The sequence below is a fragment of the Zootermopsis nevadensis genome, unplaced genomic scaffold (assembly GCF_977971745.1).
Source record: "Zootermopsis nevadensis isolate Lab colony 2312 unplaced genomic scaffold, Znev_1.0 Znev_ptg000017l, whole genome shotgun sequence".
Taxonomy (NCBI): domain Eukaryota; kingdom Metazoa; phylum Arthropoda; class Insecta; order Blattodea; family Termopsidae; genus Zootermopsis; species Zootermopsis nevadensis.
The window spans coordinates 6,438,947-6,461,691 of NW_028259149.1; the positions used below are offsets into that span (position 1 = coordinate 6,438,947).

A 22,745-nucleotide genomic window follows, 5' to 3' on the forward strand; every position below is an offset into this window, starting at 1 on the left:
GCGCGGTGTGAAATGCTTACACTCCAGAGAAGGAAAGAGTAATAGTAATTGAAATTCATATGGACAAGTTGTGAGCTGTGGACTAGATTCAAGTGGATCAGAATGTGATCCTGTCGTGATTTTAGAAACACAGGAATTGCACTTCGGGTTATTTTAGAACAAGCGGAATGACTACCAACTTCTGCACTGTAGAGCTATTTCATTTGTAGTGAAAGTCACTAACGCGTTTTGTCGGGTGCTTGTGTCGGACAATATTCGACGCGAATTTAGTGCGTCCCGATTGCGACTTCGTTTGGGTTTCTTGAATCGAGCTTGTGCGTAGGCGAAGCTAAACCTGGTCTAGACGAGGCGTCATGTGACCTGCCGTGAGAAGACACTGACTGCAATGCGGTTTCGACACGAGAATGGACACAATACGGAAGTACGTTGCAGACACGAAGTGCCTCTCTCTCTCGTTCTGTAACGTACATGAAATTAATCGTATTTGTTATGTGCGTAAGAAACTAGTTTACCCGCCAACTGCATAGTAGGTCTGTACATGTACACTTGAAGGGTCTTCCTTGAAAAGTTGATAGCTTTCAGCTGGTGAAGACGTTTGCTATTATAGGGCACGAAATTCCCTTCCGCGTCCATAAAACCTGGTCATCGGACACAATCCCGTGCCAGCTGTATAGATATTGACCGATGTACTCATCACCCTGATGATGGAGACAGTAAACACCTCTGAAATGTTTGTCAATATCTACCGGATTACATGGCACGACACCCTGGAAGATAGCCATCTTCATACTCGTCGTCAGAACCTGAAATCTCAGCTAAGAGACCCGTCGTTATGCAATTTCCACATCCTACTTTCTCTTTGTCTTTTTAAGTCTCAGTATTCTCCTTAAACCTCTTTACAAACACCCTTAATCTCCCGTCACACACTAATATTGCTTTTTCTTCCTGAAATGATCTCAGAAGTACATATTTTAGGTTCTCACAATATGAAGATGACTGTCTTCTGGGAAGCCTTAGTCTGGTTTTTGTTATCTACGTTTCAGAAATGCTTACTGCGTCCATCATCAGGGCGCCGTGAGGCAGTATGTACTTCTGAAACATCTGCCAATTTCTACCACATTACACGGCACATTATCCAAGAAGACTTTCATCTTCAGCGTGGTTAAATTTTTTCTGTAAGAACTGTGATTTTGAAACGAGTAGTCATCGCCAAGTGAAACCGCGCTGTAAGTGACCTTTCGAGGAACCCATCTCAACATGTACTGGTTGTTAGGGCGAGGAGAACTGCTGGCAGTAAATGGACCGACTACCTGTTACACAAGATATACATCATCTTTACAGTAACCCACGTAATATGCTAAGCAGATAAATATTGGCTGCCCGTTTCAGCTTGTACTGAGGAAATTTGTCTATTTAAATGATGTATACTGAGTAGGTAGTCCTCGTAATGTATTTACACAACACATAACGCGAGGAGAAGTCTGCAGAAGGTGTTTCGTAGCGAAGGGTGACAGCTCGGGCCCTATCAGGCGATGGACTTTCTTCATGAAGTCGATTAAATATAAAGGAAATGTCAAGGAACTTGATGTTTTTTTTGGTTTCAGACAGGTTCCTTTTCAAAACGGGCACTCCTGGATATAAAATATTGCACTTATGTATATATGATCTAAATCACAAATCGGATAGTCACACTAAACTCTTACTGAGTAGTATACAATTTAGCGTCTTTCACTTTCCTAACTTTTCTCCATCATCAGGGCGATGAACGCACAGTTCGAGAAGAAGAAGAAGAAGTTATTTTGCCAAAGTAGGTAGCCACATTTCACACCAATATAAAACAAGTGGAAAATGTAATGTAACCGGCAATGAATATGTTATAAAGCAAATGACATTTGTTGCTTTGAATGTGACGAGTACTGGGGTGTCATCAATCACAGGACCGGCTTTTAAAGAACTGAAAAGCAGTATTAACGAATCATTTCTTCTCACCTTTCTATCTGGCCGGCTACTCCGGGGTCTGTTGAGGCCCCCACGGGTTTACGGGGGGAGATGAAGTGAGACGTCAGCCCGGGCCCGGGCCCCGAGGCGGCTTATCGCTCCAGATTCTTGCTTCATGACATCATGGCGGCTTTTGTACCAACCAGGGCGTGAGCAGGACCGGTCTGCACTGCCGGGGAAATTTTTGCATGTGAGGGAAATTTCTGTACGATATATTTCACGATCGGTAGTTTAAATTCAAAGTGAAAGACATAACAAACACATTTAAGAAAATAAAATAAGTAGATGATTAAAATCAAATGAATAAGATTTAACTGGCAGACTGAACTCCAAGGAGAAGTAAACAGCCGCTCAGTGAGTCAATATTCCCCCCCCCCCCCACCAGTTTAGACCTAAAGATGGAGACTGTACTTTTCTCCGAAACCCTGGTATCTAATTGTAATTACAATAATAACTATGAAATTAATTTAATTGTAAGTCCATGGATGAGAGACCTAGAGACCTCCTTGAGAAGCTGATAGTGGTCAGCCAGTCGAGAAATTCCCCACCTTTTATCTAAGCCGCTCGCCTGTAGTCTCTATTTTGAGCCACAGGAATCCAGTCCACATCTTAAAACCCTTTTTCCCCAAGATCAATTTTAATATTATACTTACATCTACGCCTATGCTTTCTGAGTGGTGTGTTCCCCTCAGGGTGATTAAGTCGAGAATAAAGGGAAGTGAAGACGCATTGGGGAGAAATGTACATAAAGTTTTGATCAGGAAATTCCGTGTGAAACCACTTGGGAGGAGAAACAGTAGAATCTGACGCGTGCTTCAAGCTCTGTCATGCACTTTGAATTTTCATAGCTGAAACGGTTCTACGTAGATGGAGAAGTTTTTGCGACATTTTGCACCGGTCGTTTCCTATCCTTGTCAAGTACGTCTACAATTGTTTCATCGTCCAGTGTCTATTTTGGAAAATATGTTCAATTGTTCTATCAAACGTGCAGTGTGCTTAAGTAAAGTAAGGTGTGTACGAGGCAGCGCCTTTGTAAAACATTGATTGTATGGCTTTACGTTACAAACTAGAAGCTCTTGGATACCTGAACGGATTTTGTGTTGTTTATTTACGTAACCCGTAGCAGTGAAGAGTGAGTGAATGTCGACTGTTTCCTTAAAATTACTTTCTTTGCAGTCGCTTTTTCTTATTCCTGGACGACTCAGTTTGTCAAATGCCTTCTTATAACGTAATCCTGAAGGGTCTTCATGTTGTCAGTTTTATCATGTTTCTTTTAACATAAGCATTTTCAAGTGGTCACTTTCCTGCAGGTTCGACACTAAGAACATTTTAAATTGTTTTAAACCGATAGAACGTTGTCTTTAAAACGCCATCATAACAACAGACATGAAGACGTGTTTGAAGTTTAGCTGTCGCCCACCGCCTTTGAAACTTAATGAACAAACACTGTTCAATGGAAAGCGTCACAAAATCCACGCGTGATTTGCCGTTCCATGTTTGGTTTTGAGGGAGTCATGGAACATACGCCCTTTGAGACTACAAACACACTGACAAGGTAATGTCGTGTCTTGACTGTGCCCACAGGCACACGACATCCTGGCAGAGTGGGCCTGCCTCTATGCAGCCATGAAGACATCCGCAGTCAGCATCCTTTGTGCTGTAAATCATCGTATCTGTCCTTTGTTTAAAACTAGTCAGTGAAATACAAAACTTTAACTGAGAAGATGGCTGTCTTCGGGTTGTAGCGCCACGTAGTGAATCATCGGATCTCATAAAATCTGTTGAACCATCAACATGTCAAGAAATACCCTGAATCATTGGGTTAGTATGTGGATTTCAAAACATACCGACACCCATAACAAACATTTTCCAAACGTAACTGAACAAATGAACTGACTGGCCAATGAGGCATTCGCTTTACGATCGATAGTCTATTCCACGCACGTTTAATAAATCATACCATCACCAGTGCTCTACTAAATGACTTGTCAGTTTGTCGTTCTACAGTCTAACTCGTAATTAACAAAAATCAACGAGGGCGGGCCTTGTGGAACAGTCAGTGCGTTGTGTGGATGCGCCTAGTGCGAGGCCGTGAACAGGGTCACCCTGACCTTACTCGACCCTACCCGGTCATCAACATGGGTGTGACGTACGAGCTGTATAGATGAATGCGGACCTGAACGCAGATATACGTTTAATTAGCAAAATGGCAACGTTCATAACCTTTAGTAAAGTTACTATAACGATTATAACTGTCACTGTTACTGTACTGGGTTTCACAGATACTTTTTTATCTGATGATGGTAATTGATAGATCAGTGGCTGAGTTATGTTTCAACGCATAAAGCTTATTTATTGCCTGCTTATGTCACTGTGTTATGAAAACAACTTAGGCCATTATTTAATCCTAATCTTTGTGGATTATTTTGCTGTTATTCATACGCAAGACGATACGAAATTAAGTAACATTGGGCTTTGTTAATACGTTGGCGATCGCCCTGATGATGGAGGCAGTGACTCATCCTGTTTTATGAAATCCTGTGTAAAATTACTTCTATTAAACGAAAATCGTTGACGCAGAAACGGAGTATGACATTTTTCTTTCTGTTACAGTTCGTTGATTGAATTACTCTATTCTACTAGACTGGTAAGTTTTTATTTATATTTTTGTTACTGGTAACATTATGCATCTGTTGCCTGTTGTATTATATTTCTGAGCTCTTAGTAATCCTTGTACAATTCATGTTTTGAGATTTTTTTATAGTTAGAGTTCATGAATGGTACTGGTATTTTAACACGCCTGTGAGACAGTACATTTATAAATAATGTGGCATTGGTTGCAAATGAGACGAGACGTTGTGTTGTCTGCCGGCTGGCAATTAGGTAACGGGGGGGGGGGGAGATGTTAGTCACGCGGTAGCAGCCACCACACCCTCCCGCAAGCTCCATGACATCATCATCACGCGCACCTCAGGAACACCTGGGCTAGGAAGTCACAGCAGCTGTCGTTGTGGTACAGCGTGCAGAATCTTGTCTTGCTGTTACTGTTGCCCTTCATCTGATGTGGGGCCGGAATAGCTGGGTCACTTAGCAATTACGCCACAGGCTGGACAACCGGGGCTTTTAATTCCCGTCATGAGCATGGTTTTTTTCCTACGCCACCGCGTGCAGTCTGCCTCTTCGACCAAATCAACCTCCCAACCGAAGGGAATTTCGGAACCTTTCACCGGGGTAAGGTCGGCCGACACGTAAAGCTGGCCACTGATTTCTGTATATTGCTCAAGCAGAGATTTACGTTCACTCCCTTACACGTCTTCGAGGCGTCATCTTAGCCTTAATTCTACTTAATGTTGTGAACTTACTGTCTCTTGAGAAGTCTTCTTTGTTAAGCCAATTAAGAAATCCCCCATTTTTGTGGGGCCCTACTGCTCCAGACAAATCCATTCCTACCCCATTTACCTAACATCCATTTTACTTTTGTCATCTCATCTACGCCAAAGTATCCGGAGTGGTATCCTCCATTCAGGCTTTAAAACAAAATTTTTGTATGAATTCCTCATCTCTTCCATGCCCGCTACATGCCCCTCCCGTCTCATCCTCCTTGATCTGGTCGTCTTCATTATGGTGAAGAGTACAATTAATTATGGCACGTTAATTATAGTACATCACTTTATACTGTTAGGGTGATAAAATTAAACACGATTAGATGAGCGGAACATATAACAGGCATACGCAGTGGGCAGTGAAAAATGCATATAAATTTCGGTCGTGGATTTTCGAGGGAAGAGGCCACGTGGGACTGTCAGTGAGCTTCTTTATAACAGAGTTTTACAGGAGAGTTTCGTTGAAACAAACAAACACGCACGCACGCACCCAGTCTCATGGAGCCAGTAGTCGCTCAACTGATCATTAAATTCACAGTCCTTTACGGGACCCAAAGGTTCAATGTCGTGTTCCAGCTCGCCATGCTCGAGGCTTAGTGTAAAACATGGTAAAATGCCTGCGCTCAACCCTCTAAACCTGAGGACCACCACTTGTCGTCTGTCCACGGCACCATCCGTATCTTGAGGCCGTCTTCTCCATCCGCAGTGCCCAAAAGACTGGTTTCGACAAAGGCAGAATCAGATTGTGTCTCGCACGGACAGGTTACGAAGGCGTGAACCCTGGCATTGCGAAGTAGCACAGAACCAGGTTGACAGGAGGCAGCGTGGTGTGGTGACGTCATCTTCTGATGGGTGCTAGATCAGCAGCACTCGTGATTGCCTGCCATGTTGTATATAAATTACGTCATCGACGGAATTTTTTACTTCTTTATTTTTGTTATGAATATTATAGGTTAGAAATTAATTGTGTCATACATAGGGGTGTACAAAGATCCAAGCAAGATTATCTGTGTGCTCTTAACCCTGTTAAATTCAGACAATGGGTACAAGTTAGTGGATATTTTTGTCTGGTTACGATACAGAGGATGGAAGAAAAAATTATAGAGCTTTAAAATATTACGGAACAGAATGAGTGATTGGCTGTCAAAGTTTTGTTGTGGTGTCGAGTTTAACGCGTGTGCCTCTTGTAGCTCTACACATGTCGAGACGGTAATCCATTTCCTGCGAGACATTTCCGGGCTGACTACCTGATTCTGTCTTTCAGTTCTTCCAGACTGGTCAGTTGTTTTTTTAATGGCCGTAGACCTTGACATAACCCCAAACGTCGAAAATAAAAAGGTGTTAAGGTTAAGATGTCTGTCTTCTGGTATGCTGTACCGTGTAGTCTGGTAGACGTTTATCGACGTTTCAGAGGTGCTAGTTGCCGTCATCATTCGGGCGATAACCGGCGCAGCAACCTAAAAGACAGCCATTATCGTATTCGTCGCCGTAAGAACGTAAAATGATATTCATTAGGGTTATTTCGGTAAATTCGGGTGCCTAAGAACTGGTCCCAGATTCCCAATGCATTTACCCAGAAAACTGCTGTTCAGACTTCCACGAATCGTGCGTCAAAAATATGGGGGTGCATCGTGTGGAAGGAAAATAAGGCCATGAACGATATCTGTTTGAGGCATAACGTAATTATGCGGCATATACAAGATTGCGTTACATTATATGGTTGGTTCAGGGAGAATACGGGACCAGTCGCTTTATCCTTTGCTGTAGCACACCAGACCTTCTCTCTCTAGAGAGAGAGAGAGAGAGAGAGAGAGTACGGAGGGAAAATACGATTTTGAGGGGTGGGGAAAACATGCAGTTTTTTGTAGCTGTATGTCAAGCAGATGAAAATGTTTTCATGTTTAAAACCTGACATTATTTTCGTACAACCCTGTGTATGTTCGTTCTAACCTTGTCCTTGAATCACACCTTCAGTACCCTAGAAGCAGACACCAAGTTCGCGCAACACGAAGTTCTGACAAGCAAAGTACATTGCGAACACGAATTTGATACTAGATCGATCAGTGTATAACTTTCAATTGAGAAGCAAGTTGACTTGTTCGTTTGTTTATTTTTCATATTTTATTCGATTTTTTGAATAAATAAGTAACATATATTTTTAACCTAGAAATGTTTTATGTAGATAACTGTCTTCTGGGATGTTAGCCATATAGAAGTTTGCCGACGTTTCAGAGGCGTTTCCTGCCTCCACCATCACGCCAATCGAGACGGCTTATCCCGAAAGCCGAAGTTATTCTCAGATTAATACAGATTACTGTCTTCTGGGATGTTACAGCTTGTAGTCTCGCGTTGAATGAGGATTAGGATGGAAATAAAGAAGTTTATTAATAATGGCGATGAATTTAAAACTGAGATTAGGAGCTGGAGAAAGATGAATTGTAGGAGGAGAAGAAGATTATGATTGAATTAAAGAAAGAGAAGAAGAAATGGATGAAAGGTATAAGAAGATAAAAGGATATGATATGGAAACGAAGAAGATGAATAATAATGATGAGTTGTAACAGAATAAGAAATATGTTGGATGGTATAAGAAGAAGAGAAGAATTGGAGCGGGGTGAGATGTTGGAAGGGCGGAAGATGAAGAAAGGAAGCAGGAGGGAGAATAAGATGAGAGGTGGGGAAATAAGATGAAAGACGGAAGAAGTAGAATAGGAAAGAGAAAAGGAGGAAGAACATAATTACGAACAAGAAGGGTACATACAAAATAAAAATGAATTCTGAAGTCGGAAACTGATGTCTCAGCATCTGACTTTGCTATTTATCTCTGTTCCTTCCTTACACTCTTCGTCGTACACGCCGCTCTATTTCAGTCGGTTGGAGTCGCAGTTTCGTTTGTTTTTCGCCCAGAGTCACTGATGCTCTGAAATCGACGAAAAGAAAGATACACAAATCCCTGTGTGAAAGAAGTTTATCTTGGAGTTGGTTCAGAGCGTTAAAGTTACGAGTGTGTTGGTGGTCGACTGACAGAAACAGGATGCGACAATCAGTTTCTGCTGGTACGTTGTGTATTCTCTTTAATTGCTTAAAAGCATGAGATGTCACGCAGGTTCGCCGAAACGTTAGGCAACCCAACCGACTTGGCAGCGCAACAGGTGTTCTAGTTTACGCATATGAAGCGTCGTGTGCTCGTAATAACTCATATGCTCACGGCTCACGCAGACCCACTGCTGTCGTGGTTGTTGGTGCCAGCAATTGGATGTTTATGTTCTGTATCCTCCCCATCGCTGTCCGTCTGCTACGGGTGTTTTTTAAAGCACTGGCCTGGAAATCGTGAGTAAAACAATGAGATGCGTCAATACCTTCGATGTTGGATAATGTCGTCTGTTGAGAAACTAACAGATGTGGAGTTGGTCAACAAATCCCATGCATTTTATAGATTGGGTTGTCGTAGATGCGATAGGAAAATGAAATATATCTTCTTTAAACTGTTAAGAAGAATTCTAAGAGAAAATCGTAAACGATGTATGTACACTGGCTAAGAGCCAAAGATTTTTAGAGTCAATGAAACTATAAAGAATCTGAATTATTCGTGGTGCAGCAATGCAAACAGAACGATTAATGGATCACAGCAAAAAGCAGATCATGAACCAGCACCAAAAGCGGTCAGTGTTCTTATTGAGATATGCACAGTCTCTGAAGTTGAGGTTCTCATGGCGGCGAATATGGAGATGACTGCCTTCTTGGTTGTTGCGCCCTGTTGTCTGGTAGATTTTATCCGACGTTTCGGAGTAATTTGCCATGAGCAGTAACTTGCCTTCACCAAAATTTGATCCCCCACAAAGCTGCTAATGGCGCTTACCAACTTCCCCGAGGATGTCACTCACGTACCTGTAGTTGGCTTTTACCTCAGCCTGAGCTTCGTAGCCTGCACGCGGTGTGGGGTAGGCGTGACCGAACCGGTGGGGGAGTGTCCGTGACCTCGAGCACAAGCCAATAACAATAATAATATATAATGAGTGTGGCGCCTCAAAGCTAGTCGCTGGCGCCACTGCAGCTGACCCTATCCTATATATACACACATCTCACAGTGCTCAGACACGTCTAGCCAACCGCCCAGGCTCCACCATCGCTCGTCACTTCTGATCCCTATTTTAAGTTTAACATCAGAGTTGGCGCCGCGTCTCAGGCGTTCATACACCGGTTTCTCATGCCTGTCTGTGCACCTAAGTCACTGGGTGGGGAATCTTCAGTTTGCTATTGTTTCATTTGTTAAAGGTCAACGGTTAAATTCTGTCGAAGGGCTGCGACCTCCCGAATACGAACTAGGAGTGCTGCCCACTCGATCTGAGCAGTTGTGGGCAGTGGCGAAAAGAAAAGTTCAAATGCTCCTGTCGGGAGTCGAACTCTTTTATGTAGTACATCACTTTTCCGACAAAATAATCCTTGTTCTCTTAATTAACAGTTGCCATATTCGTTGAAAAATGTTTCATTCTTAATTATTTTTGGTGCTATTATCGATTGATATCGTTTGAAATGCCTTTTTCCCTGCTCTGAATATCGTCTGGTTGTCATTTATTAACATTTAAATAAACCTAAAAATGTAAGATTTCAGGTTCACAGGTACAGAAGATGGTGTTGGTCTACTGGGCTTAACGCCTTGTGGACTTAAACGTTGTTATAACCCAGAAGCCCAGCATCGACAATTACCGAACGTCGTGGTCCATTGGTTATCACTCCTCCTTCGTATTTGGGAGGTCCCGGGTTGAAATCTCGGAATGGAGACCGAGTACCTTACGTTAGGCCACGACGACTTCCTTCCACATCCTTTCCAATTCATTATTAACAATCATCCTCTCATTCCACGCTTTTTTTCTGAGCTACGGAAAAAGCGTAGTTAAATAAACTATAATTAATGATATGTAACTTCCCAAGAACGAAATTCATCGTAAACTTGTGTGTAGTTTTTGTTGGAGACTTGCGCAGTTATACTTATAGGTAATTAAACATAACAGGCCGCTGAAAAGTACGATGACAGAATATTGTCTAAAAATAAACGACCTTCTGCGGGAATTGTACAGTGTTTTCTTTTCCAGTGATAGTAGTTCAAGCTGTGTCAGTGTGTAGTCAAAACAAATAACACTTAACAAACTGCAATAACCTTATGGGCTTCCTCTAGGTGACAAGGTCACACGTGATACATTTGTGAGGACACATGCGAACAAAGGGCATTTAGCCTAATGGTTTTTTGTTTTGTTTTAAGGAATGGTAGGCGTGGATAGACGGAATCACACCTACCCATGTGTGCGTACTGCCTGATAACGTTTGAGCGAGTTGACGAATATTCATGAGACGTGGCATACATATTATGCAACTACCTTAAATAATACGAGCATGGCGGCCGTGCAGACTTTTTCATTGAGGACATTAGAATAAGCTTCTTATATCAAGGTCCTGAAATTCTGTGTGACATTATAACAATCTGAAACTTTAGTTTTTCTCGTAGGCTGTAAAATAACAACATTGCGGCAGCGCGAAATGTAATCTTACAGAGTAAGATTTGAGGTTTCCTTCTTAATCTTACGGACCTTCGTTTCGAGTTAAGACGCGTGAGATTTTGTATGGAGGCAAAGTCTTTATCGATCTCCTATTAGTTCTGCTTTCCCTCTCTTTCGATGTAAGAAGACAATTACAGTGTGTTTACGTGGGTTGACACCGTGCTGTGGCGCGTCCTCAGAAGGTGGATGGAGGTCACAGTGCCCAGATATGGAGTGAAGCTCCGAGGATAGCCGACAAAGGACGATTCTTTTGCTTGAATGGTGGGAGGGGGGCAAACAACCCCTCTCCTCAAAGAAACCAGCGTGTTACGCGGGCTGTTGGGCTTGAGCGCATTCTTTGCATGAGGTCTATTGGCAGGCTGTTATGAATAGTATAGGATCTTTCCTGGTTTTCTCCAGTCCGCTGTGCATATTATCTCAGACGACACTAAACAATCTCTGTAGGTGATTCAGCGTCATTAAATGTCTCAACCGAAGCCCGAATCAAGCGCTGAATAACGTAAGACACTTGAAATTTAGTGATATGTGTTTTAATGTAACACAGTCCAAATTATAATTCATTATTAAAACGCGTAAATTTCATTCTAAGGTTTTCTGATTAATAAACGTAAATTTTAGAGACAAATTTGTGTGTCTATGCAGTATTATATTTTAATGAATGCAAAGTATTGTTCTTTAGTGACATACATACTCAGTTTACACTTGATCCTTTTAAATAAGGAGAATTTCGCATTGCAATTGTCGAACTTTGATCAATTTCTTACTCAGTCTTCCTTTCCGTAACACGAAAAAATTAGGCTGTCAGCGGAGCGTCACATTTTAACCGAAAGTCGCTGCTTGCTGCTCCTTGTTCGTGAGGTCTCGGCTTCGAATCTTGGCCCGAATATCGTCTGTTCTGACTGAAGTATTTTGTGGTTTTCATTTACTCCAGGCAAATACTTGAACGGTACTGTAAAGTATACCACAACCACTTCCTCTACATCGTCTTCAGTTTATCTCTTACACAATCATTGTCAGTTGACGTTACATAATCAATGCATTTGACACTGCGACGTTAAATAACTTCAGAGTCAGTTAATAATTATATTAATATTATAATAATAATACTAATATTACTTGAGGCACTTAAATGGTAGTAGGCCAGGAGACGTGGTTAAGTATCCAAGTAGAAAACAAATTATGGAAATTATCGCTACCAAAAATATTTATGCTGACCTGAGGTTGTAGCATAATATGAAGCGAGTTTTTGACAATTGGATGACATCTTACGGAGAAAATATGAACTATTTCGATGACTAACTACGGCAACCCAAGTCATCGTTGTTGTCTGTGAAAATGTTAAAACTGTGTTGTCGACGCTTTCAAATAAATTCTAAAATAAGATCCGGAAAAGAACGAACGAGCCAAGGTTGTGTAATATGGCGGTTGTTTGTGAGAAGATAAACACACAGCTTCTTAATGAGAGCAGTATTCAAAAGAGACGCCGAAGTTCAATGTAACCATCCTCATAATATTACACGGCAAAGGATCGGGTAATGAAAACAGAAGAATTGAAACCATGCGTTGTCTCTCTATAAATTTCTTGGATCCCCAAGGAACGTGAAAACAGCTTTCAATTAAGACTGCATCACATCCACAAATGTTTTTATTGGCCCAGGTCAGATATCACAGGATCAAACAAGATTCTAGAAAGCTAATTTCATGACTTGCTTATGTGATGTTAATTTCTCTATCTCAGTCAGTTCTGTACATCTCAGCAGCTAACGTAGCGTCGTTAAATAGACAAAGAAATAACTCAAAAGAATCAGCCTTTTATTCTGAAACAGTCGGTCCTCGCTTTACGAAATTTCGCGTATAAAAACTTTAATGGCGAAGTGAATACCCTCCACTTGGATCGTCGTCCGAACACGAACTCTCTCACCCGAAATCTTACTAACAAATGGAGCACGTGTTAACGAAAACGCAACAAGGAATATAACGTAGTCCCGACAGTTAATGAAATCAGCGGAATTACGAGCCATTTCGCTTTAAACATCTTTGCATCTTTGAGCATCTTGTGAATATTTTACATAAACAGCTCTTACAAACACTGACATTCAAATATTGAATTTGACAAATTTCCTAGATTATGATTGTTGTTGTAATAGTGAATCATGGATTAGTATCAGCATAAACTATTATAGTTTTAGGAGGGTGGCACTGTGGGATACATAGTTTCGGACCGCGAAACAAAGTACAGCCACAACTTTACATAGAAGGGACTTTGTATAACAATAATAGAGTTGAAATAACGTAACAGGATGAGCTCTGACAGAATTCCAAGAATGATTTTAAAGTATCAACTTAAGGGAAAAACCTCTAAAACGATGTAACCGACGTTTTGCAATATTCGTAGCACATCTTAGTAGGCTTGAGAGTGGATAAGATGATGGAAATATATAGACGCATTTATAAAAGGCTGTGGCTTACGTGGAATAGCGGTAAGATTAATGTCTCACGCATTTACCTGATCATTTCCTCTGAAGTATTTGAATTATTACAACAGTAACCTTCCAAATGCAGCAGCAGAAGCTGTGGCAACACCAGTAGCGGAGAAAAACACATACACGCATGGAAAACGACGAAAGAAGTTAATCATGATCAGGTTGTGCTGCTTGGTTACCTTGGAATGATGCAACATTTGTGAACTTGTCCCGCTGAACGAACACCGTCTGGGCTAGCTTTATTAAAACTTGGCGAGAAGAGCTACAAAGTGTCAGTTATTAAGCATTTCATTAACGATGCTGAATTCCGTTCTGCTATAATAGTTTGGTTTTCGTGTCCATTTAACGCTGAACATTGTTATAATAATGACTATCAAATTTACTGATAAGAATGACTTGAGAATCTATCATACATAGTCATGAGTGTTATCTCTCAAGGCCCAAAATCCCTTAACACCAAATGAACAACCATTCAGCCGATACTTGCTTATGTAGATACATCATAATCTAGTTATATAACTTTTTATTAACTTATAATTTATTTACAGGTCTTTGAATGGTAAAACCAATATCTAAATTCATCTCCGAAAATCTTCTTTAAGTCAGGCTTAAATTCGTAATTCGCCGCGTGTATTGCTTAGTAATCATTATTTGAGAGGCCCTACCCGACTTATTTCTACAAGATCTATTTTAATATCACCCTTGAACCCAGCTTTATGTCTTCCAAATTGTGTCGTTTTCAGATTTTCCGATCAAAATTTTTCTATACTTTTCTTCGTACCCCTGCCGTCTCATTTCCCTTGTTAAAACCACGTATTTGAAAAAATACAGGATTTTTACTGACCTACCTTATGAAATTTAAACATTGTTTTTATCTACACTTTTTCAAGCATTTTTTAATTTAACATATTTTAAAACGCTTGAAAGAAATCAAAGAATTGATGTTCTCACGGCGTTGAAAATGTTGATTGTGGCCTTCTGAGTTGTAACACATACGACGTCGTTAATTAGCCTAAATCATAAAAAAATAACAATCCGAAGACCTGGCCGTAGATGGGAGAACAATATTAAAAGGGACTCTGAAATTATATTTATTTTGAGAATAGGTGGGGAAAGTGGTTTCAGATAACTGGCAACTCGCACTGCTTTGTGTAAGATGGCTCTGAAACTGGCAGTGGTTATAGAATTCAAACTTAAATTTATCTGAAGAATAAAACACCAGTCTTACATTTTAAACTTTGGATAAGGGTTATTGTTTCATTCCTCGGGTGTCCGAACAAACTGACTTCACTTGCTACAGAGCTCCACCGACGTCTCGTTTCCAGACAGACAACAGCTAGACGCCACTGCAAGTGATAACATGTCCTTCATTAGATCTCACTCCTGGGGGCACCTTGGCGCCTTAAAGTGGTGCCTTCGGTTATCGTCTACTCTCTGGCAACTATCGTCATTTCGAGATCCATTTGTTTTTTATGGTTGGTCCGTCATCGATACGATGGCGCCACGTCTGTTCGGCGTCCATTCCGACGTTATTCTTAGTTCACGTCGTAGTTTTGAGAGAGCACGCGCTTGAGTGGTTATACAGGGTTATCATATTGGTTCGGTTCTATGTTCTAATTTCAATGTAAACTGGTTCATATTTGATTCAATATTTTGTTTGTTTTGCTGTTGAAAAGGCTTCTGAATATGAAAAATGTTAACAGAATAGACGTTAACGAAGCAGTTTGCTGTTGGGTTAAAGTTAAAACAAATTGTTAAAACACGAACCTCAATAACAATAAGGATTAAGATAGCTGTCTTCTGGGTTGTTGCGCCGTGTAGGCAGCAAGGATCTCTGAAACGTCGGTAAACTTCTACCAGACTACACGGCGCAACAACCCTGAAGACAACAATCTTCAGACTCACCGCATTTAAAACCTCAAATCCAACGACAATAAGAATGGTTGTCTTCTGCACCCTGTTGTCTGGTAGATAATTTACTAACGTTTCAGAGGAGCTTACTGCCCCCATCGCCAGGGTCGCTCTATTGTGAACAAGGTCATCATCTGCGTTGTTAAAATTAAGAATTAATTTCTATAATGTTTTAATCCTTTCTGGTGCTTCGTAGGAATCCTGAGACTAAACACCAGCTCGTCCAAGGCTTACAGCTACACAGGATGATTTAAAAAGTCCCATTCATACCTTTCTGAAGTAGCGGACGTTACTGGCGTTTGGAGGGAATTTGCTTCCTCTTGTAGAATATATGACAGAAGAAATGTAGGAGTGATTTGAGATATTCAGAACGATGCAAATGTTGACTGTGCTCTTTTGGTTGGTGACACAGTGTAGTCATGTAAGTGGTTATCAACGTTTTGGAGGTATGTGCAACTTCCATCTTCATTGTAGAAGTGACAAGTGCCGTTGGTAACCACCTATAAGAGTACATGGCGTGACAACCCAAAATAGCACAATTCACGTATGAGGAATGGTTATGTATTAATATAACAAAAGTGTCAGGTATTGTGATGTAACGATGTGAATATGTATTATTGTAGGCAGCAGTAGACTCGAATGGTCACCCTTTCAAACAGAACCACTTCTAATATTGTAGATGTTGGCATGTGGTGTCTTCAGACGGTCACACATCGAAGCACTGGCCACGACAAAGGGAAACAGCATCTTCTTCTGAAACTCTGACGCGTCCGCAATTTTTCAGCTGTTTAAATGTTTTATTTGCTATGACATTTCTCTAAAAAAACAGTTGTTTTTTTGTCATGTATTTGCATGTGAAACGCAGAGAAATGTATGTGTGTAGAATGTGGGATAAATGTTTTACAGCTTCATTTCATGACGAAAACACATGCCTTCACCCCTCCTTCCTAAGACCAGAGTTGATAGAAAAATGTTTTGCACGTGCCATTCCATTCTGCGTTTTGAAACGTGAACACAACACACAGGCAAAAATACCTGCCAACCTTATACAGAGTGTCCTTAATGGGTACTTTATGTTTATTTAGGATCTTTATTCATTGTTATTGAAATGAAAGACTCTTTTCTGTGGAATACTGGTAGAAGTATTACCGTAAGTTTGCGGCGGGATGATCTCTCGTCCAGGGAGTCCTACCAAATGCCTAAATGGATCAAGTAACTTCTCCCATGTGTGAGTAGGTCAAGGTCTGTCAAGGACTAGAGCTAGATAATAATAATTAGCTGGAATAAATAGGCAAACACACAAACGTAGGGAGGAAACACTCGGCCCTACGGTTTATTAAGCAGGTGAAGGAAAATAATACGCCTGACTTTAGATGTGATCTTAAAGTTAAAATATGGGGGACCTAAAATATGTCATCAAGACAAGTACGTATCTTTAAGCTAACATTCATTACGTATACGGTTCACTTTTCGATTGCATTAACCCGAAACCCCGTTACATAATCGCTCATAAAATGTATTTTGCATATTTTGTATATTATTTTATTTCATTTTTTTAGTACCATCGGGTCGGAGCCGACCCCTGGTGACATTATGAACAAGATCCCTCTGATAGGGACGTGTTCATATGTTTCCTAGGCAAATGATCCAGAAGTGGTTTGCCATTGCCTTCTTCTGTGTGCTTAGTACAGTATTATTACGCAAGGTTAATTCTCCATATAGCTATAACCGCGTGAATTTGAATAGGAAGTTGTTAAAAGTCTGAGGTGTTCGATTTTTGTAACGCTCTGTAGAACTCTCGATTTCATGACTGTGGCCAATTCAACCAAGAAGTAATTACATTCAGATGTCTGGAGCCTGGCGTCATTACGAAGCTGATGGTAAAATATACAGTCCAATTACGATGCAATTTTTTATTTTGTTTTTGACATTTACTCTTTGTTATTTCAGTATTCCTAATATAACTGGTAAAAGTCCGTCGCCAGTTAAATGCTGGACGCCAGTGGTCTAGTAATTGAATAGTCATTTTGTTTATTTTTATTAAAACTTCGTTACACGTTCCTATGCGATTATAAGCCTCAAGGAACACACACGTTACGACTTTTAGTATGTGTTTCCATTGGCCTCTTGTCAAATTTCTAAAACAAGATGGGAATAGGATTAAATTTTCTGCTTAATTTGCGAAAGAAGGGCTTTTAAATTTAATGATAATGATTAGGATTCATGAAGCTTATAACTTCTTTGCTTCAGTATTGCATACTGCGGTAATACTGTGTACCACAGTTTAACAATACGAACATTAATATAAACTAATAAAACAACACTGAACCATATAAAAAACTTGTTTTGTCTGTTTTCAATATCATCTTAGCTGCTTCAAAGTATCTAGACAATTGATCCGCCGCTGCAACCTTGTATGCCTCGCCGTTAATTCGAGACAAATAAGGTCTTTATTAAGAAATATAAAATTTGAATAAATTCATAAAAATATATGTTTGGTTCAGAAATTCGTTCTCGTTAATTATAAGTTTATTTTTTCAGTGATGATAATGACATACTTTACTCTAATTACTCTAAAAATCTTTACGATACGCAGGTAACATTAAACATTAAATTGATGTCGCTGTGTTCGTAGTAACACAAGGAACCAAAATATGTAGGGAACTGTGTTTTTACGTTGAAAAATATTGAATGTGCACCTTGGCCTCTTGCAGTCGGCCATGGCGGAGGCGTACCTCCTTGGACCCTTGGAAGCCGAAGTCATTTACAGAAGATGCGCCCTAGGAAGCTGTATATTATCATTCCCATTGGAGATAAATTGACGAATATACTGTTAGTAAAACCTGAAGACTGTCTTTTTAAGCCTGATGTGGGACAGAAGCGTTGATTTGCGATCCCTACATTTATGCCTCATGCATAATTTAATACTTTGTATTACTTCCGTTGTTTTATAATTAACTCATGATATCAGAACAAGGTGGTGGGCTTGCAGCGTGAAACCTGCAGACAGCTCCTTGAGGTACGCCAGAAGCTGTTATGTGCTGTTTCTGTGGACTAATTCCGTTCAAGGTGCGGAGAGATGTATGTCACGACCGCTATTTTTTTAAGATCGAATTCAGTCAGTGGCGGTGCGTGTTTTTTTTCAAGTGTTAGCTAAATCTCAGATGGCAATTCCGTATCGTTCTTCATCATACATTATACACAATCACAAGACGCGGAGAGCAAAGGTTAAGCAATTAAAGTCGCGAGGAATGTGATACAGCGCTCTGCGCCGAAGGCAAACACGTAAACAAGTAGCATGTTAGTGGTAGAGACTTGACTAACAACTCAGCTTCAAAGGTTATGCAGTCCGTCCTCCCTTCAATTCCACACTTTTTCGTGTCCCTGCTAATTGCGCCTGCGCAAGCAGACGGGGAACGTGCGAACATCTAATTTCACATTGCCTAAGGTTAGTTTGCATGCATTTCAAATGTGTAGTTTGACAAATCCATTCGTCTGAGTTTGAAAGTATTTTTGTGTTGCCCCTTTATACAAATTACAGCGTGCCATAAATTATACAATTAAAATATTAAACTTCAGTACGCAAAGAATACACTTCTTAACATGTCAAGTCTCCCGCGTTGTACCGAACACTTGTATTCGGAGAATAAGTTCCGGTGCAGTTTTTTGTGAGAATTGGCTAGTTGTTTTATGAATTTCGTATGATTATCAGTATAGACAGCGATATTTCCCTAAACATCATAAACCAACTGACTTTTGTAATGCAGAAACGTTGTGCTTTCTTTGAGGTGGTAACTGAAAATGTGAATGTTATTTAGATGGCCTGCACGCTTCAAAGGGAATAGTCTTCTTAGATGCCTGTATTCTGGTAGACGTTTACCAACGTTTCAGAGGTCCTTACTGCCTCCATTATAAGAGCTATTGCTACAAACCAGAAGAAAGACGTCTTCGTACTCACCACCTTGAGAACCTGAAATCCTACTGCGAACAGTCTTGTCCACCTTGGCGTCCTGGCTTCCACTTTATTCAGGGACACGAACAGAACTTACCTCTTAGCAAGTTTTTGAAAAGAACACAATGAAACTACAGACTGTAAAGTTAAAATGGTGTTAATAATTTACTTTGCGACTACAATAGTATTTACGGCTAATACGAACTGTTGTATCTAGTTACTGTCTTGTACTTATTGTTTCCGTGTTAGTATCCTTATGATAGGAGGCATTTATCTTCTCACATCCAGTGCAAGGTTGGCACTCAACATTAGATGCGGCACTTAATAGACAGAAGACTAGGAGTTTCAGAATCCACCGAGAAGCGCAAAGAATCAAAGTGATCGAAACTTTTTTCTGATCAGCTTCATTATCTGCGTCATCTTGCTGTTCACGTGATATCGTGGCCAAAATACTTGTTTCAGGTTGTCTCAGATAAATTGTCAGTTAAAACATAGTACTCGTAAACCGCATTTAATCCAGTTCTTCCTGCGCGACTTCCAAACCTGTAAGTACTCCTCCTTCGGAAGTTCTAGCTGATCACATTGAAATATATTGCTAATTCGTATTTCCTATACGTTTCTATACGTAAGTGTAGTACAAATTTGTCATCTTTTAGAGTCATGGATATCGGCTTTCTTCTTGAGACATTAATAACTCCTGAGGTATACATCCGAAGGTAGCTGCCCCAGTAGAGTATCATTACAGTTATTCTACATTTAATTTAGTTCTTGGTTTAAAAAGATTCTGCATGTAAGCTATATACACCTTTATGTACAAAGTGATAATGTTTTTTTTTTGTAGAACTACACATTATTTTTATTTATCTGAAGAATCGTTGGTGAACATTATTTGGCTGATAAATAAATAGTCGTCCTTGAACCTGGTTAGACATTTCTCGCTCGAGGAATGCACATATGGCGGAGGCTTCGTCAAAACTGCGAAGTCCGTGGTTTAAGAAGAGGCTCCACCTCAAGCCATCAGCTACAACCTCTTCGGTCAAGGAAGTCGCCTTAAAGAGGGTTTTATCGAGAATGCGTTCGCAGAAGAACTCTTAAAACGGAAGTGCATTGCATGAATGCAACTGTCAGTCTACGAGTAACTGCTGCCATTAGTGGGACAGGAACACGAACACTGCGTCACAATGGGATACTCTACTTTTATCCAGTGACAGTGTTGCTTATGTGCTGACCCACTGTTTGAAAGGCCTAGCATGCCACTGTCTGCAACTGTAGGGTTTACTGTGGCACTCAGCGTTGACGATGAAGAATAAAGAAGGTTCCGATGATGGTTTGCACTGTTGCTACCAGAATTGTGATGGTGGTGATGAGGGTACTGCGCACAGTGCCAGCGGAGGAGTGTCTTGTGGGCTTTGGCTGCAGGACGACACTTCATGCCTGGAGGAATAGAGCACGACGTCTTTCCTGCCGGACAGTGTCCTTCCTTGAGGTATCTGGGCCAGAATCTAATCCCCAGGTCCTTCCAGCGATAGACGATGGGACAGGCAGTGAAGGCCCACAGGAACTGTTGCAATTTCTTCTTGAGTTTGGCCGAAATGCGCGTACGGAGACGGGAGCCGTCTGGTAGTCTGATGTATCTGAAATTCATTTCACGCAGAGAGTGTGGCATCTCTCCTACTGGTACCAGGCGCCCTCGTTTGTTGCGTCGGAATGGAAATTCGACAAGATCACTGCTGCTGGAAGTCGACTGATTACGATTCGAGTGTCTGGAACAAAATTAATTCGAGTTTTGAAAAAAAAAAAATATGAATACGTCCGGGAAACGCGGCCTGAATTTCTGTTTTTCGATAGAACGTCGGGGAAAAGGACATCCTTGTCCGAAGGTTCTCGCGGATGCAGTTCAATGTACAACTTCGGCTTTCGGAGAAGATTACGTGGCCACCCACTGCATTCTCCATTCAGGGCTTCAAAAAATTTCCAACCATTCACTCTGAAGATGGCAACTGCAGTGTTTGCCGAAAAGTTGGATGAATTAAATATTTGACGCGTCTCATCCCCGAAGGCCGAAGTTGTTCGGGAAAAATAAAAGCGTGTTAGACGGGGTAATGATCGAATCTCGCTTGATTATCTCTAGAATAGTTGAAATGCCTGTCAGCTTAGGCCGATGAAGTAACTACGACACACTCTCATTTCGTAACACGCCAGTGGTGAATCAACTGGTGCTGTTTAAAAACACCATTAATTGAAGATTCGCACTTCCCAAGAATGTGAGAGCAAGACAAATGTGAGAACTACCGCGCAATTAGCTTGATATCTCCTGCATCAAAATTATTAACTAGAATAATATACAGAAGAATAGAAAGGAAAGTTGAAGAGGCGCTAGATGAGGATCAGCTTGGATTTAGAAAAAGTATGGGTACTCGAGAGGCAATTCTGACCTAACGTTTAATAATAGAAGGACGGATTAAGAAAAATAAAGATACAATTATGGCATTTGTAGACTTGGAGAAGGCTTTTGACAACGTAAAGGAGTCTATGGAAAAATCTTACTAGAAGATGAGATAGGATGGTGGGACACATTCTGAGGCACCCAGGATTGGTTAATTTGGTAACGGAAGGAACAGTTGAAGGGAAGAATTGTAGGGGGAGACAAAGATTGGAATATGTGACGCAGAATTTTGAGGATGTGGGCTACAAAAAATATGTGGAAAGAAGAGATTGGCGCAAGATAGGCGAAAATGGAGGACCGCATCAAACCAGTCGAAAGACTGATGACAAACACACAAAACAATTGAAGATTTGAGGTGTGCGGTTTGGATGTGGAATCAGGGGTGCTGAACGGTGTGAATATTGCCCCTACAGTGTCCTTTCCATTCTTGTTTGACGTTAGGAGCCTTAAAAGTTTCAACCTCAATCCATAATCTGTTTTACTTTGAAACCAATGTTTGGACAGTTTACATGGACAGGGACTCAGTATTTTGCCGACCTCTCTTCCTGTGCAGAAATTCTTAGTCTTGCAAACTGATCAGGCGAGCTACCCTTAAAGTGTCTGAACAGCACATAAGAGGAGTGTAAACTGTATACACTACTTCATATGAACTCTAGAAAGAATTATGCATAAACCTGTGTGTTTATAAGAATGGTAAAATGCACTCCAATGGCGGATACGTACTTTATAAACACCCTGTTTTCTGTTTGTTACACCTCATTGGCCTTGAATGTTAATTTATTACAGATCAAAAGCTAATCAAACCACATAAATTAAAGCACGGATTCAGAAATTAGTTTTCTTTGTATTGTTAAATATTCAATACGAAGAAAAAATTCTAACACAGTACAAGCCATAATGACAGTGATGAATAGGTTGTTACAAAAATACTGACAGATCACACGTATGTGAAAAAAATAAACTGGTGTGTAAAGTAGGAATATTATGTGAGATTTCCTGTCCTCATAGTGACGAGTA

The 22,745-nt window shown here is 40.6% G+C and overlaps 1 protein-coding gene and 1 long non-coding RNA gene across 4 annotated transcripts in view; one reads left to right on the forward strand and one right to left on the reverse strand.

Annotated features, from left to right (window-relative positions):
* LOC147873632 (uncharacterized) overlaps window positions 1–22,745 on the forward strand; it is a 134,201-nt gene that overhangs the window by 25,816 nt on the left and 85,640 nt on the right. Inside the window, exon 2 of the long non-coding RNA XR_015535469.1 lies at window positions 4,612–4,645. This is a non-coding gene — a long non-coding RNA (uncharacterized LOC147873632). The remainder of the gene's footprint in view (window positions 1–4,611; window positions 4,646–22,745) is intronic.
* Window positions 19,424–22,745, reverse strand: part of LOC110834480 (noggin-3) — a 53,845-nt gene continuing 50,523 nt past the window's right edge. For all 3 annotated transcript variants that reach the window (XM_022073675.2, XM_087350233.1, XM_022073674.2), the window contains exon 5: window positions 19,424–21,045. In XM_022073675.2, the coding sequence (XP_021929367.1) occupies window positions 20,412–21,045 (634 nt within the window). In that variant the 3' untranslated portion in view covers window positions 19,424–20,411. The remainder of the gene's footprint in view (window positions 21,046–22,745) is intronic.